The 15219-nt window shown below is 42.2% G+C and overlaps 2 protein-coding genes across 4 annotated transcripts in view; one reads left to right on the top strand and one right to left on the bottom strand.

The window, feature by feature from the left end:
- ubr2 (ubiquitin protein ligase E3 component n-recognin 2) overlaps positions 1 to 2729 on the top strand; it is a 40634-nt gene extending 37905 nt beyond the window's left edge. For all 3 annotated transcript variants that reach the window (XM_036983038.2, XM_036983031.2, XM_090237710.1), the window contains 2 exons: positions 582 to 683; positions 925 to 2729. In XM_036983038.2, the coding sequence (XP_036838933.2) occupies positions 582 to 683; positions 925 to 1066 (244 nt within the window). In that variant the 3' untranslated portion in view covers positions 1067 to 2729. The remainder of the gene's footprint in view (positions 1 to 581; positions 684 to 924) is intronic.
- Positions 2730 to 5476: 2747 nt separating this feature from the next.
- On the bottom strand, positions 5477 to 13164 carry prph2b (peripherin 2b (retinal degeneration, slow)). The gene is made up of 3 exons (XM_021599594.3): positions 11947 to 13164; positions 10142 to 10388; positions 5477 to 8474 (listed from the first exon to the last, which is right to left on the bottom strand). Exons 1-3 carry the CDS (start codon positions 12525 to 12527, stop codon positions 8268 to 8270), a joined length of 1035 nt encoding a protein of 344 aa, XP_021455269.1. The 5' UTR covers positions 12528 to 13164; the 3' UTR covers positions 5477 to 8267.
- Between the last annotated feature and the right edge of the window lie 2055 nt (positions 13165 to 15219).

Genomic DNA, 15219 nt, shown 5'->3' with positions numbered 1-15219 from the left:
TATGAGTTGAACACATTGGGAGGGATCTGAGACCATTCCTCCATACAGAATCTTTCCAGATCCTTGATATCCTTATGAACTACCCTCTTCAATTCAACCACAGGTTTTTCATTGAGATTCAAGTCCGTGACCGAGATGGCCATTGCAAAATGTTGATTTTGTGGCCAATTAACCATTTTTTTTGTGGATTTTGATGTGTGCTTGGAGTTATTGTCTTGCTGGAAGATCCACTTGCGGCCAAGTTTCAGCCTCCTGGCAGAGACAACTAGGTTTTTGGCAAAAATAATTCCTGGTACTGGGTAAAGTTCATGATGCTGTTGACCTTAAAAAGGGCCCCAGGACCAGTGGAAGCCAAATATCCCCATAACATCAAAGATCCACCACCATATTTTACAGTAGGGTTGAGTGTTTCTCTGCATATTGTTCTTTCGATGGACAAACCCACCATTAGTGTGCGTGGTCAAAGACCTCTATTTTAATTTCACCCCGAGCACAAAGAAATGGTTACTTGACAACAACGAAACGACAGATTTGCCGACGTTCATGAGTGTGCAAGTATAATGCTCTCCTTTGTGTTCCAGAGTGAGAGAGAGCCAGGTTCTGTTCCTGTCTGGTAAAACTAAGGGCTGTTTCTACGCTCCTCCTTACCTGGACGACTATGGAGAGACGGACCAGGGCCTAAGGTGAACACCACTGCACATTCACTCATTACAGTACAGCAGTGGTTCTCAAAATGGCTTTTCAAACGGTTGGGACAGACACCGGCGCTCATTAGAATCCCCCAGATGCAACTTTGAGACCCACTGCTGTAAATATTATTGGTCTGTGCTGAAAGGTGTCCAGTAGTGTGTGTTGCTGTGCTGAAAGGTGTCCAGTAGTGTGTGTTGCTGTGCTCCGCTGTTTGAAAATATCTGTTTTATCCAGGCGGGGGAACCCATTGCACCTGTGCCGCCAGCGCTACCGCAAGATCCAGAAGCTGTGGCGCCAGCACAGCGTCACAGAGGAAATAGGGCACGCCCAGGAGGCCAACCAGACCCTGGTGGGTATCGACTGGCAGCACCTGTGAATGTCATAGGTTACTATAGGTTCCCACCCACCAGAGTCGGATACACCCCTTCTCCCAACATGGGGGACTCTGCACATGGGAGAGCAGCAGCGTGGTGGACATGGCAACAGAGCCCCACCTCTCTTGCTCCTCCCTCTCTCCCCCTCTGTCTGGGAGTGGATGTATGTTTTTCTCCTTTTCTTTTTGCTGTTTCTCCCTGGAAAGAATGTGTTCCTCTATTTTCTTTCTGATTTAATATGAAATATATATATATTATAAAGCATTTAGCTGACACATCGGGCCGCCGGGGTCGGGTGCAACATGAATACTCCAGAGTATAACTTCTTTATAGGAATGTTATTTCATTTCTGCCTATTCAAATACGTTTTAAATTATTTCTAAGGTAGATAGATGGCTGCCGTGTTGGATTGCTTTGAAACTAAACATTTTGAGTAAGCACAAGGTTTTCATCCTTGCTTTTGTCAGCCAGTGACTGCTCATTTCAGAGTTTGGGCCAAAGTGTCATCTGATAGGTCTATAGGTGAGGTCAGATTGTGCCCTTAACAGTATTCTATTTCAATTCCTTAGAATTTAAGTTTGAACCCAAGAGCCGAAAAATCCTCATTGAATTGGAATTTCAATTCAAGTCCTGAAATTAATTGACCCCAATACAAAGGTATATTCTCCCCCCTGCTGCAATCATTGAATACTTTCTTCAGTCTGATGGACACCCAAATGCACAGTGCAGTAACACACCGGTGTTTGGGTGTAACTCCCGAGTGCCTGTGTTTTGGTTTTTCAATTTGTCCCTGTGTATGTTGGCGTGTGAATCTTTTTGCAGGTTATGTTCATGTGCGTTTTGAATGCATCCAGACTGTTCATTGTCAACTATTTGTTTTTTTTAACACTATATTTAAGGAAACCTGATATGAGCCTTTTACTGCAAGGCTGTCTCTTCCTTTTGTGGTAATATGTGTGTGGTTGGTTGGAGAGCCATGTAGTCTCTCTCACTTTTTATCTGACGTGGATGTTGTGCATTGATGGGGTTTGTTTTGTTTTGGTAACTGTTTTTGTATTGTCATTTTTTTGGATCTCTGAGAAGAGTGCCGGAACACATCCCTTTAAGCTTATTTTCCATGTATGGACTGTGAAGTTGTCATAAGTTGGGCCTGTGTGACGACCTGACCTGGGAAACAACTCTGGGACCTAGCTTTAGCCTAGAAGTACAGCGCAGAGTTGTGTTTTTGGTCAGGTAGTCCTAGCCCTAATCATAAGGTTGTCTCTGGACTGTACCATTTACCACACCTACAGCGGGGGCAGCAGTGTGTGACATGACAGGTCAGCCTGAAATATCATCCTTAAAGCTCAGAAACTTAACAGGAGAATCACACGCAGGCACTTTAGAGGAACGCGTACGCACGCACACACACACACACACACACACACTGCTCTCTGATGCAGGGTCTCCCTGATGCTGGGACCTGAAACTCTATAATTCTTCCTCCTATCACTCCTTTGGCATATTCTCATGGTAACCATCCACACCCCCATTCTTCAACACACTCCCAATATCGAGGCTGCATCATTATTTTCATGTCACAGACTTGTTAATATGTTAATTATTGTATAAATGAGTACATTGTACTATATTGTAAAATGATACCTAATTAAAAAGGAAAAGGAATGCCTGAGTCTTGTCTATTTGAGGTGTACTTTGAAGTAGTCACTAGATGATGGTAGGGCTGGGGGGGGAAATCAATATTGCTATACTTTTTTGTTGTTGTTGCAATAGATGTGGTACAGAGATCAATTGAACTCGACCAAAACATTGGAAGTGCCTTGGCAACGCTACTCAGGCGTCCCCACGTGGGGGACAGAATCTCCTCATTGCCCCCCCTCCCCACATCAAAATTGCCTACATTTAGGCTATTGTGTGTGTATATATGTGTATTTCACACTATGTTGAGATAAAAATCAGAGTATAATGCTGTATGGATGTCATCCCCAATACTTGTTCATGTCATTTTCACCAATCAACTACATTACACTTAAAAACAGCTTCAAGACAATCAAGTAGCACCACCTATTTCTAGATGGCTAGCTATGCTACCAACTCATACAAATGGGAGTTAGCATTTAGCAGAACAAAGGATTATTTCAAAATATTATGCAGCTAAAACAGCCAAATATATCCAAATTGGATTTTAGTAACCATGTTGTGCGGCCTGTTGGAACACAAATCATGACGGATTTGGTGAATATCCACTTTTTTTGTGGGGGGGGTGCCATTTGATCTCTATCGCATGTATAGTGAATCGATTCAAAGGCTTACGAATCTTGGAATCGTAATATTTGGTTGTGTTCGTTTAACAGTTCAGTTACATATAACATTCTGACTGAGTTGTCAGCAAAAACATGTTCTTCCTGGCAAAATCATTAAGACTTTCGTAGTATCATATTTCAAATGTCATGTATTACAACACTTTCACCCTATTGCAAAGTCTAATCACAATATATTGAATCGGGACCTAGCTATGTATCTTGATTTGATTTGAACTTTTTATATGAGTCTTATGAGGTCCCTCCCTGCCAATACCCGGTCTTTAAGGTATAGTGCGAGATTTAGGCAAGTAAGCTTTTTTCCTACTTATCCAGAGTCGGATGAACTCAAGGAAACCATTTGTATGTCTCTACGTGCAGTTTGAAGGTAGTTTTCCGCGCCATTGCTAACTAGCGTTAGCGCAATGATGAAGGCTAGACTATGGTACGCTAGCAGTACCTGAAGACTTCCAGGCATGGTGCTAATGCTAGTTAGCAACTTCCCTCAAATTCACATGGAGACATATAAATGGTATCCAGGAGTTCATCTCACTCTGGGTAAGTAGAACAAAATCTCGCAATAACCCTTTAATGCAAAGACCCCTGCTGGGCTTTGTGTGTGTGTGACCTTGTGTGATATTAATATCACTATTGCTGTGAGCAGCACTTGTGCCCATCTCCGATCTGTCAGGGCCTCCCAGTATAGCCACCATGGAAACCATCCAGGATAATAAAGTGGATTAGGCTCCCAAGGCCCAGTTGAAGAATAAAGCTGCTGGTATAATGAGAACCCTTAACCAGTTAACCAGCGGTTAACCAGGATTACAGCAACGCTGACGTTAGAAACATTCAAGGTGAGGTACGAGATATTTTTGGAAGCTTCTTTGAAACATTCCCAGACTCAAACTAGATTTTTTTTTAGGCAAGTCACAGAGTAGTATTTAAGTGCTGCATTCCTATTCTTATTAATAGGTAATAAATGTTTTAATTTAATACATTTTCAATTAGAATTTCTCCCTTGGATAATTCCCAGCCACAAGCCTGGGGACAAGGTTAAAACTAACCCAAACCACTTCAGTATTTAAATGTGCATCACTACGTTTCCTAGCATCAGTAATTAGATCTAACGTTCTGGCACAGATATCCAGGCCTCCTGAGGATTGGAGAGGAATTGGGTTGTAATTCTGCAGGAGAGAGGCTGGCCCAACCCCATCTGGTCAAAGACGCTTTGGGCATCTCCCTGCGTCAGAGGCACCTGTCCTTGCAATCACCTGACGGGGCTAAGCTGCACATCAAAGCCTCTTACTGCTCTTATCTCCTCAGCAGCTGTTTATGTGCTTTAGGTCCTTTAAGCTGTATTCCAGAGGACAGATGTCCCCATTACCCCCCACTACCACTCTCACGTATACAACTATATTTACTGTTCTTGCTCAACTGAGCCTACCCCTCAGGTAAGGATACCTCCTTTTATGGCTTAGTTGAACATGTCAAGGGACACATTCAAAAGGGTATAGGTAAGCCTAAGTATCCTTTAAATTGTATTTGCTAGATATACCTCAACCCTTTGACATGTATTATCCAACACGTACTCTTATTAAACCTTTGTTTAACCTGGAAGACCCATTAGTCAGAAGACCTCTTTCTCAATTGGGACTTGATAACTAGCGACAACTTATCTCTTCTGAGGGTGGCACAGTTAAAGTGATTTTAGTCACTTGTTTGTCCTGTAACTGAGGATTGGATCCCTGCTGAGTGGGAACCACACGTTACTGATGATCCCATCAGGGAAAGCTGGGTTCCTACTGGGTTCTTTACACGTACGCCTAATCTCCCTCATCAACTGTGAACCTCCGGTTCTCCCTAATTGACGTTTTTCATCATTTGGATATGGTACTACCCTACCGCAACCAGCATGTCACTTAAGTGAGGTTAGCAAAAAGTGAGAGAATGAGGGGAGAAATGTAAAGCATAGGCAGCATGTCCATGGTGAATAAAGACTTTTTAAAAAACTGTATGAATGTGAGTACATATGTCTGTGACAGGACATTTTTAAGTGTGCAGTATCAATTGTCAGACAAAACCTTATGGACAAAACAGACAATCCGACTCTTGTTCTCTTTATATATTTTTTATCTTACACAATATCTCAAAATCCAAATTTACAGAAAAGACGAACTCTCAATATTACAAAGGAAGAAAATCGTGATCACACAAAGTAAAAATGACAACTGATAAGACTTTTTGTATCCACTGCAAACTGACCAGCATCGCTATCTGCCCATAAAGGGTACGCTGATTTTAAACTGCCAATCTGATCATTGTTAACTCTCAAAAAAAAAGTACACAACCTTCTTTCTTATACGTGCTTCTAGCATCTCACTGGGCAGTCAGTCCACTATAGCCCCTCAAAGGAAATCAAGAGTTTAATCTGCCTCGTACATCAAGCAGACATATAACCAGATAGCAACACTGATACATAACTGATAAATGTTCAAGTGTGTGTTGTATAGATGTAAATGCATGTGGCGCTGCTCTGCAGGGACCTGTATGGGGACACTACAGTGCCCGGGTTTATGTGTCCCCCCCCTCAGGGGCCAGTGAGAGAGGGGGCTGGGAGGGACAGCCAGGACACCGGTTCCGCAGCTGCCCGATTTAAGCTGCCGTGAGGGAACGTATGTGACCGATTGACCGGGTGGCATTAGGCATTGATCATGTGTTTTGGGTTAGAAAATTCAATTCAATTGAGCAGACTAAGAACATTTTTGGAATACTTTACAAAAATACATATCTTTGTGTAGCTATCGGGTTGCATGTCCACTTAACACAAGTTGTGGAGTGTAAAAAGGACATGGGGCTAAAACTATTAGACATGAGGATAGATCAACTATGTTAGGCTTGATTGTTTCAGGGTAGGTCCATCATTTTTGATGGAGAGGATTCCCGGGGAGGGGAGATTTCATTATTTCATTACATTTTCTAGATATTCACAAGCCCAAATTCATGTACAGATGTTTTGACAACCCAAATATATCTTTCATTATTTTTCTTTAAAAAATATACTCTGATTAACATATATACAGAATTATTATGGACAGGATATACAGTTGAAGTCGGAAGTTTACATACACTTAGGTTGGAGTCATTAAAACTCGTTTTTCAACCACTCCACAAATTTCTTGTGAACAAACTATAGTTTTGGCAAGTCGGCTAGGACATCTACTTTGTGCTTGACACAAGTCATTTTTCCAACAATTGTTTACAGACAGATTATTTCACTTATAATTCACTGTGTCACAATTCCAGTGGCTCAGAAGTTTACATACACTAAGTTGACTGTGCCTTTAAACAGCTTGGAAAATTCCAGAAAATGATGTCATGGCTTTAGAAGCTTCTGATAGGCTATTGGAGGTGTACCTGTGGATGTATTTCAAGGCCTACCTTCAAACTCAGTACCTCTTTAATTAACATCATGGGAAAATCAAAAGAAATCAGCCAAGACCTCAGAAAGAAAATTGTAGACCTCCACAAGTCTGGTTCATCCTTGGGAGCAATTTCCAAATGCCTGAAGGTACCATGTTCATCTGGACAAACAATAGTACGCAAGTATAAACACCTAGGGACCATGCAGGCATCATACCACTCAGGAAGGAGACGCATTCTGTCTCCTAGAGATGAACGTACTTTGGTGCGAAAAGTGAAAATCAATCCCAGAACAACAGCAAAGGACCTTGTGAAGATGCTGGAGGAAACAGGTACAAAAGTATCTATATCCACAGTAAAACAAGTCCTATATCGACATAACCTGAAAGGCCGCTCAGCAAGGAAGAAGCCACTGCTCCAAAACCACCATAAAAAAGCCAGACTACAGTTTGCAACTGCACATGGGGACAAAGATCGTACTTTTTGGAGAAATGTCCTCTGGTCTGATGAAACAAAAATAGAACTGTTTAGTCATAATGACCATCGTTATATTTGGAGAAAAAAGGGGGATGCTTGCAAGCCGAAGAACACCATCCCAACCGTGAAGCACGGGGGTGGCAGCATCATGTTGTGGGGGTGATTTGCTGCAGGAGGGACTGGTGCACTTCACAAAATAGATGGCATCATGAGGACGGAAAATTATGTGGATATATTGAAGCAACATCTCAAGACATCCATCAGGAAGTTAAAGCTTGGTCGCAAATGGGTCTTCCAAATGGACAATGACCCCAAGCATGCTTCCAAAGTTGTGGCAAAATGGCTTAAACAAAGTCAAGGTATTGGAGTGGCCATCACAAAGCCCTGACCTCAATCGCATAGAAAATGTGTGTGCAGAACTGAAAAAGTGTGTGTGAGCAAGGAGGCCAACAAACCTTTCTCAGTTACACCAGCTCTGTCAGGAGGAATGGGCCAAAATTCACCCAACTTATTGTGGGAAGCTTGTGGAAGGCTACCCAAAACGTTTGACCCAAGTTAAACAATTTAAAGGCAATGCTACCAAATACTAATTGAGTGTAGGTAAACGTCTGACCCACTGGGAAAGAAATAAAAGCTGAAATAAATAATTCTCTCTACTATTATTCTGACATTTTACACTCTTAAATTAAAGTGGTGATCCTAACTGACCTAAGAGAGGGATTTTTAAACATTTTGACATACACCTTAGACAAATTACTAGTATTTGGCTAAGGTGTATGTAAACTTCCGACTTCATCTGTACATTCACATTTTTGAGTTTGGTTCTCCCTTCATGTGAGGAGTTGGTTTAGTTGTTCACTTTTCAAAGGGTGTGTGCATGTCTCCATTGATGTGTCTGTGTGTGTATGTTTGAGTATGTGTTGTTTCACCGAGAAAGATGTCTCTCCTCTCACTCCTTCTATTTCTCTTTGAGCTCCCGTCGATAGTCCCTTTGGGTGAGACCCTTTCAACTCACAGTGGCCACCCCCTCCTCAACCTCCCCCACATGGTTCCCTGCACCGACCAGGCCCTTGATCTTGGCTATGACGTCTGCCACCGTCTCCTTCACACTCTTCTCCAGGAGCCAGCCCTCGCTCTCACTCTCCGGGTTCTCTGGGTCGGCCATAGTCTCCAGAGAAGTGGTCAGGTACTGTAAGCCCACCATCACTCCTGCCTGAGGACCAGACAAACCAGATATGTACGTCACTGACAGAGCCTTTTATACGGACATGCTGTAATTATCAAACCATCCAAATGGCCTCTGAACCACCAGAGATCTCTGGTACCCGTTCTTGTTTAGATTTAGAAAACACTGATTCCAAATTTATTAATCACTGATCTAAATCAACATCAAAAATGATAGTCACTAAGGCTTTCCACTGGGCACAGATGTCAGATCAACGTCTAGTTTTGATTTACATTTGTTTGAGTTGTCAACTGTCGTGAATTCAATGTGAATTCAACGTGAAATCAACAAAACATGTAACCATGTTATTGGATTTAGATTAAAAGTTGGATGAAATACAGACCACATTCTCTTACGTTGATGACTTTTTGCAAATCCAATTAGTTTTCCACGTTGATTTAACGTCATCACATTTTTTTTGGTTTTGTTGAAATGACATTGAAACAATATTTCCCCCCAGTTGGTTGGGTTTTTAGATCAAATCTCCCATTTGGCGCCAATTGGACATCAATTGACATCAATGAATTGACACAGATCTCAAATTTGGATTTGGCACAAAATTACAATTTAGTGTTGTTGTTTTGACCCAGATAGCAAACCTATTAGTGCTTCTAGGAAGGCTACCTGTTGGTCTCTGCTCTGCCCAGATTAACCCCTCTAACCCTGATCCTCCCTCACTGCGTATACCACACCCACACAGTGGTGTAAAAATACTTTAAAGTACTACTTAAGTCGTTTTTTTGGGGTATCTGTACTTTACTTTACTATTTATATTTTTTACAATTGTTGCTAAAGATAACAATGTACTTTTTGCTCCACACATTTTTCCTGACACCCAAAAGTACTCGTTACTATTTGAGTGCTTAGCAAGACAGGAAGATGGTCCAATTCACACACATTAAAATAACATCCCTGGCCATCTCTACTGCTTCTGATCTGGCAAGACTCACTGAACACAAATGAGTGTTGGCGTGTTCCCCTGGCTATCAGTAAATCAATAAATGAAAAACACATTGTGCCATCTGGTTTGCTTAATATATGGAATTTGAAATTATTTATACTTTTGATACTGAAGTATATTTTAGCAATTACATGTACTTTTGATACTTAAGCCTGGACAGATAGATCAGACACTAGAGGTCTACTTTTGGCAAGTCATTTATATGAAAGTCAAGTGAGTGCTAAGACCAACTATGTAATGGCATGTTTCAGTGCCCGCTTGTAAGAAGGGCATCGTTATGGTGATAGTTAGGCTTGGTGAGTTCCACATGTTCTCCTAAAGTCTAAATATATTCAGGAGGGTTGGTATGTGTGCCCACTGAACTGGTCAGCTGTGGACAACTTGGACCAGCTGGACTTCTACTAATACTCACTGAGATAGATAGTTAGAAAATCTTCTACAATATGGCCAATAATGGGAAACTGATGGACAGTCTTAAATTGTTCCATTTTTTTTTACCCTGTTCTCCACACCCCTGGGCCTAGTCCTGCTCTACTACTTACCCACATGTACCTTTTTAAGAGTGTAATTGAATCAAATCAGCTAATCAATTCGTTTGTGTGTGGTTTTTAGCACGTCGCCAGCTACCCTCTGAAGTGAAGGACGTTGACAGGACATGCAGAGAATGCCATTTCCCTATTCTTCTCTTTCTCACCTCCAGTATGATGTACAGTAGCATCAGGCCCCCGATGCTGTTCATCATGCCTCCGTAGTAGGCGACCAGGGACTCGCGGCAGCCCCGGGTCCAGATGTTGAGCTCCTCGGTGTGGTGGTCGTAGTCATAGTGGGCTGAGTTGTTGGTCAGTTGGTGCTGGATGCAGGGTCTGGGGGAGCCGGGGTTGCAGCAGCTGAACGGCACACTCTCCATCAGGAACTTCCCCTCCACGTTGCTCAGGACACGGCTGTGGAAAGGCCAAGAGAGACATGTCGGACCCGTCACAAGTCATGCCGGCCATGTCACACACACACACACGGCAGGTCACCCACGTGACAGGTTTACGTCAGTCCCATAACGCAGACATGTGAAGCATTGGAACGAGGCAACAGCTCACATGTCAAGTGTCAGTCTAGACTAACTGTATGGCTAAGCGATCAGTCAGCTTTATCATATAGAGAGGCCTTGGCTGACAGGAGGAAAGTTGGGATTGCTTCAGGCTAATGTTGACGGGTGGAGCCTTTCAACCTGGGTTCATGAGGACCCTCTTGATGGGATCATTCGTGAGTGACAGAGACAGCGGGTATCTCTTCAGTAAATTAACATATGAACACGCATGCCCAATGCACACAGTCAAGCATACTGTACATGCACACACATATACACGTGTGAATGAACTCGAATGCGTTTAAACATGCACACCATTACACTTGTCACACATTACCACACACTTCCAAACATATTCTTGAATGACTTTCTAAATGTCCAAATCATCCATCCTAAATATTCTAAAATTGATTGTGGCGTTACTTATAGATGATTTGGACATAAAGCATGAACATGCTACTATAGGTACCATTGACTTGCATTGGATTTGGGCCAAGAATACCCACAAGTTAACATTTGAAACGGTGGCCAGGTAAACAAAAGTGGAGCATGAATTGCTGTCATCCCTTATCCATAGAATGCTGACAGGGTCAGGAAACCAATGTGTCATTTTGTCATTTGGGTGAACTATCCCTTTAATCAATGTCTTCAAATCAGAATCTAAATCGACTAAATGTAGTATCAGTTGCCACCAAGGCACAACATTGGGGAGAGAGGGGGGTAGTGTGTTTCTGTTAAGTGTCAGAGACTATTGGTGACAGTTAACTGCCGTCTTATTATGATTTAGGGGGACAGTAAGCTCTGAAGGACGTGGAATTTAGATCCAGGGAGATTATCTACTTATCAGAACCTGGCACACGAGCCTGACTCCACTTACACTGGTATCCTCTGCATCCCACTAAGACTTCTTTAATTCTCTCTACATTTATCCTGCCCTGACCCCCTTTAAGGTATACCCCTAATTAAACTATTTGTTTTGTATGTTTTACAGGAACTAAGTTGCCACTACCTTACACTAGCGACAGCAAGTGCTACCTTGTTTCATTTACTGTCCCCAGCTTCCTGCACAAGAACACAAGAGACCATATGAGTAAATATGGAGTCTATGGTCAGGAGTGAGAAACAACTCCTATGTAGCAGCAATGTTGGTTATGTTGCATAAGACTTGGCATGAATTAAAACAGTACTTCTTTCCTAAAATAGCCTTTCTGTCAATCGAAAGACTGAAGGAATCTTTCGAAGCCAAGGAGCTCTGGTGGAAAGACAGATTTCTTGGTTCTGGCTGACGCGCAGAGACACTGTCAACAAGTCATTTGCCTGCTTTTACTTTACAGGCAATTTTTGGGCCTATCTAGGCCTTCTGGGTACCATGATCCAACCAACATTGCTTTCTATCGGCTACTGATTTCAGTACTCACTCTTTGACTTCATCGTTGCTGAAGTCCAGATAGCGGTTGCTGATCCACTGGACCTCAAACCAATCCCTATAGTTGTTGTTGCCACAGCAGCGGAACTCGATCTGGGTCATGTCCAGCGTCCTCTTCATGAAGCAGCGCCCAGGTGTGTCCGTATCCTTGTAGTATTTGATCCCATTCTTCAGACCCTCAGCCAGGGAAAAGTACAACTGGAACTGCATGCAGAAGCACAGCAGAGCTGTGAAGAACAGGAGGATGTTGAAAGCGAAGCAGCCCATCAGGTAGCCCTTGACCATGGGCTTCCACTTGGCGAACTTCAAAGCATCCAGAGAGTCGTGGCACACTTTGCCGCCAAAAACGTTTACCCCGCAAGCAGCCAGGCCAACTAGAATCAACAGGTTGGGCACAAAGTGGCTCTCGTTGTTGTCCATCATCTCACTCCTCTTTCGGAGCTCGATCTTAAAGAACAGCCCCAGACTGAAGACCAGAATGCCGGTCATCACGGCTAGCCAGTACATGAGCCACAGGCCCTGGGCAAGCTTCACCCGCTTCGGCAAGTCAAACTTTACCTTCATCAACACCATGCTTACCTCAGAGTGTATACTATCCCGGAATCAAAACTTGGATAAAAAAAATATATATACAAATTTGAATATACAAAATAGTAAAAACAAGTTTTTTCAATGTTATTTCTTCAGTAACAGTTAAGACCTCAGTTGACCTTAGGCAACAATGTTCCCGTGGAGAGTTTCAGTTGAAAAATTGTAATCCGTTCCAGAAAGGAGCTGCAGAATGTGTTTTGGCAAGGGTTCCCCTCTTCATGTCCATTCTGACCAACCTCAAATCAGGAAAGTCCATAGTGCTGGGTGGACAGAGGAGTCTGCCACCAAAAATGATAAAACAAATATTCACATAAAATCCCCCAAAATGACAGGATAGCGGGCTACACAGCTATTCCAGGTGGATCCTTTTCCTGCAAAAGGAGGTAGCCAGGCGAGTAGCAGAGTGATCAAGCCACAAAGTTGCAGTACGTCATCCTAAACCCTGCTAATCAGCCATGATCCCATTTGTAGCAGATGAGCCTTGGGCTTTAATCTCTTGTCTTACCATGTAATTGATTTGTTGCTTAAGCGTCAGCTTCCTACATGACCTGTGCTGGGCTGCACTGAGATGGGGAGACCTTGGAGATGGTCCTGTGGCTGCAGGAACTTCCACCTTGTCAAGTGTGAACCAACTAGTGACAGCGCGAGTGGTGTTCTAAGAGTAAGACTCTACTGCCTCGGGTGTTTGCCAAAATCTGTCCAAGAAAAAAATTGTCCCGCCGGCTGAATCTAGTTGAAGGGAAGGAGACAGGTTAAAGAATGATTTATAAGTCTTTAGACATGGGTTGTGTATGTGTGCCATTCAGAGAGTGAGTGGGCAAAAACAAAAGATTTAAGTGCCAGGCGCACCGGTTTGAGTGTGTCAAGAACTGCGAAGCTGCTGGGTTTTTCACGCTCAACAGTTTCCCGTGTGTATCAAGACTGATCCAAAGGACCCAAAGGACATCCGGCTCAACATGAGTCAGTATGCTTGTGGAACGCTTTCGACACCTTGCAGAGTTTGTGCCCCGACGAATTGAGGCTGTTTGAGGGCAAAACGGGATTCAACTCAATATTAGGAAGGTGTTCTTAATGTTTTGTACAGAACAATTTTCACAAATATATGGTACATTTTCACAACTCTAAGTACAAAAATCAAAACAGATCATCAACATGGCTCATGTTTCAAAACTCTAAGCACATTTTCAATTGACTGAGTACAACAAACCAATTCACAAAGTCCTTGTTCACTGCACCAAATCACTCTTTCTATTTGGATACGCATTCAATCTAAGTATCTGTTTTTCAAATTGCTCTATTCACTTTACTTTTGATATGATTTTCTTGTCATTTATTAGCAATACAACAAACTATCACTTAATCAAACTGCTCAAACTGATACGTACTGAACCAAAATGATATAGTGCATAGTTAACTTAAATAGTTTGTGTGCTTCAATGGGAAAAAGTGGAAAGAGTCACTCTTATGTACTACCGTTTGGAATGATAGTGTAGTGTACAATGCACTGCCGAATATCTGTGTTTTACATCACAATATATTCCACTCATTGTCTGAATTTCATTGATACACTGTAAGCTGATGGATTTCAAGCAGAGAGACAGGCGTAGAAAGTCATGTAGAAAAGGTGATCTTGTATAATGTTGCGTGGGGTACAAATGGCAACAACACCGTGCCACGTTTTTTTACACTAGCCAACTGCTTTACATTACTCCTGTTTTTGATTATTTTTATAAACATAAAAATGTCAACTTGATGCAAATATGTATATTTTCTTTATTTTATGATAATACTCTCATATAAAAAAAGAAAATAATTTGAACAGCTTTAAAATGGACGTACAGTGCCTTGCGAAAGTATTCGGCCCCCTTGAACTTTGTGACCTTTTGCCACATTTCAGGCTTCAAACATAAAGATATAAAACTGTATTTTTTTGTGAAGAATCAACAACAAGTGGGACACAATCATGAAGTGGAACGACATTTATTGGATATTTCATACTTTTTTAACAAACAAAGAGATCTACAGTTGAGGTGGGAAACTCTGTCCATAGGACAACAATCAGTCGTATATTGCACAAATCTGGCCTTTATGGAAGAGTGGCAAGAAGAAAGACATTTCTTAAAGATATCCATAAAAAGTGTCGTTTAAAGTTTGCCACAAGCCACCTGGGAGACACACCAAACATGTGGAAGAAGGTGCTCTGGTCAGATGAAACCAAAATGGAACTTTTTGGCAACAATGCAAAACGTTATGTTTGGCGTAAAAGCAACACAGCTGAACACACCATCCCCACTGTCAAACATGGTGGTGGCAGCATCATGGTTTGGGCCTGCTTTTCTTCAGCAGGGACAGGGAAGATGGTTCAAATTGATGGGAAGATGGATGGAGCCAAATACAGGACCATTCTGGAAGAAAACCTGAAGGAGTCTGCAAAAGACCTGAGACTGGGACGGAGATTTGTCTTCCAACAAGACAATGATCCAAAACATAAAGCAAAATCTACAATGGAATGGTTCAAAAATAAACATATCCAGGTGTTAGAATGGCCAAGTCAAAGTCCAGACCTGAATCCAATCGAGAATCTGTGGAAAGAACTGAAAACTGCTGTTCACAAATGCTCTCCATCCAACCTCACTGAGCTCGAGCTGTTTTGCAAGGAGGAATGGGAAAAAAT

The sequence above is a fragment of the Oncorhynchus mykiss genome, chromosome 1, assembly GCF_057628025.1.
Source record: "Oncorhynchus mykiss isolate SJ-2025 chromosome 1, ASM5762802v1, whole genome shotgun sequence".
NCBI lineage: Eukaryota > Metazoa > Chordata > Actinopteri > Salmoniformes > Salmonidae > Oncorhynchus > Oncorhynchus mykiss.
Note: the sequence above shows the minus strand (reverse complement) of the source record. Positions and strands in the feature narration are given on the sequence as shown.

What these genes read in the sequence shown, in the direction of transcription:
- prph2b (XM_021599594.3), bottom strand. Translation starts at nt 12,527, where the DNA reads ATGGTGTTGATGAAGGTAAAGTTTGACTTGCCGAAGCGGGTGAAGCTT. An exon ending in AGCAACGATGAAGTCAAAGA is followed by an intron (nt 10,389 to 11,946) that starts GTGAGTACTGAA and finishes GCCTTTCCACAG; the next exon opens with CCGTGTCCTGAGCAACGTGG. An exon ending in TACTGTACATCATACTGGAG is followed by an intron (nt 8,475 to 10,141) that starts GTGAGAAAGAGA and finishes TCTGGTCCTCAG; the next exon opens with GCAGGAGTGATGGTGGGCTT.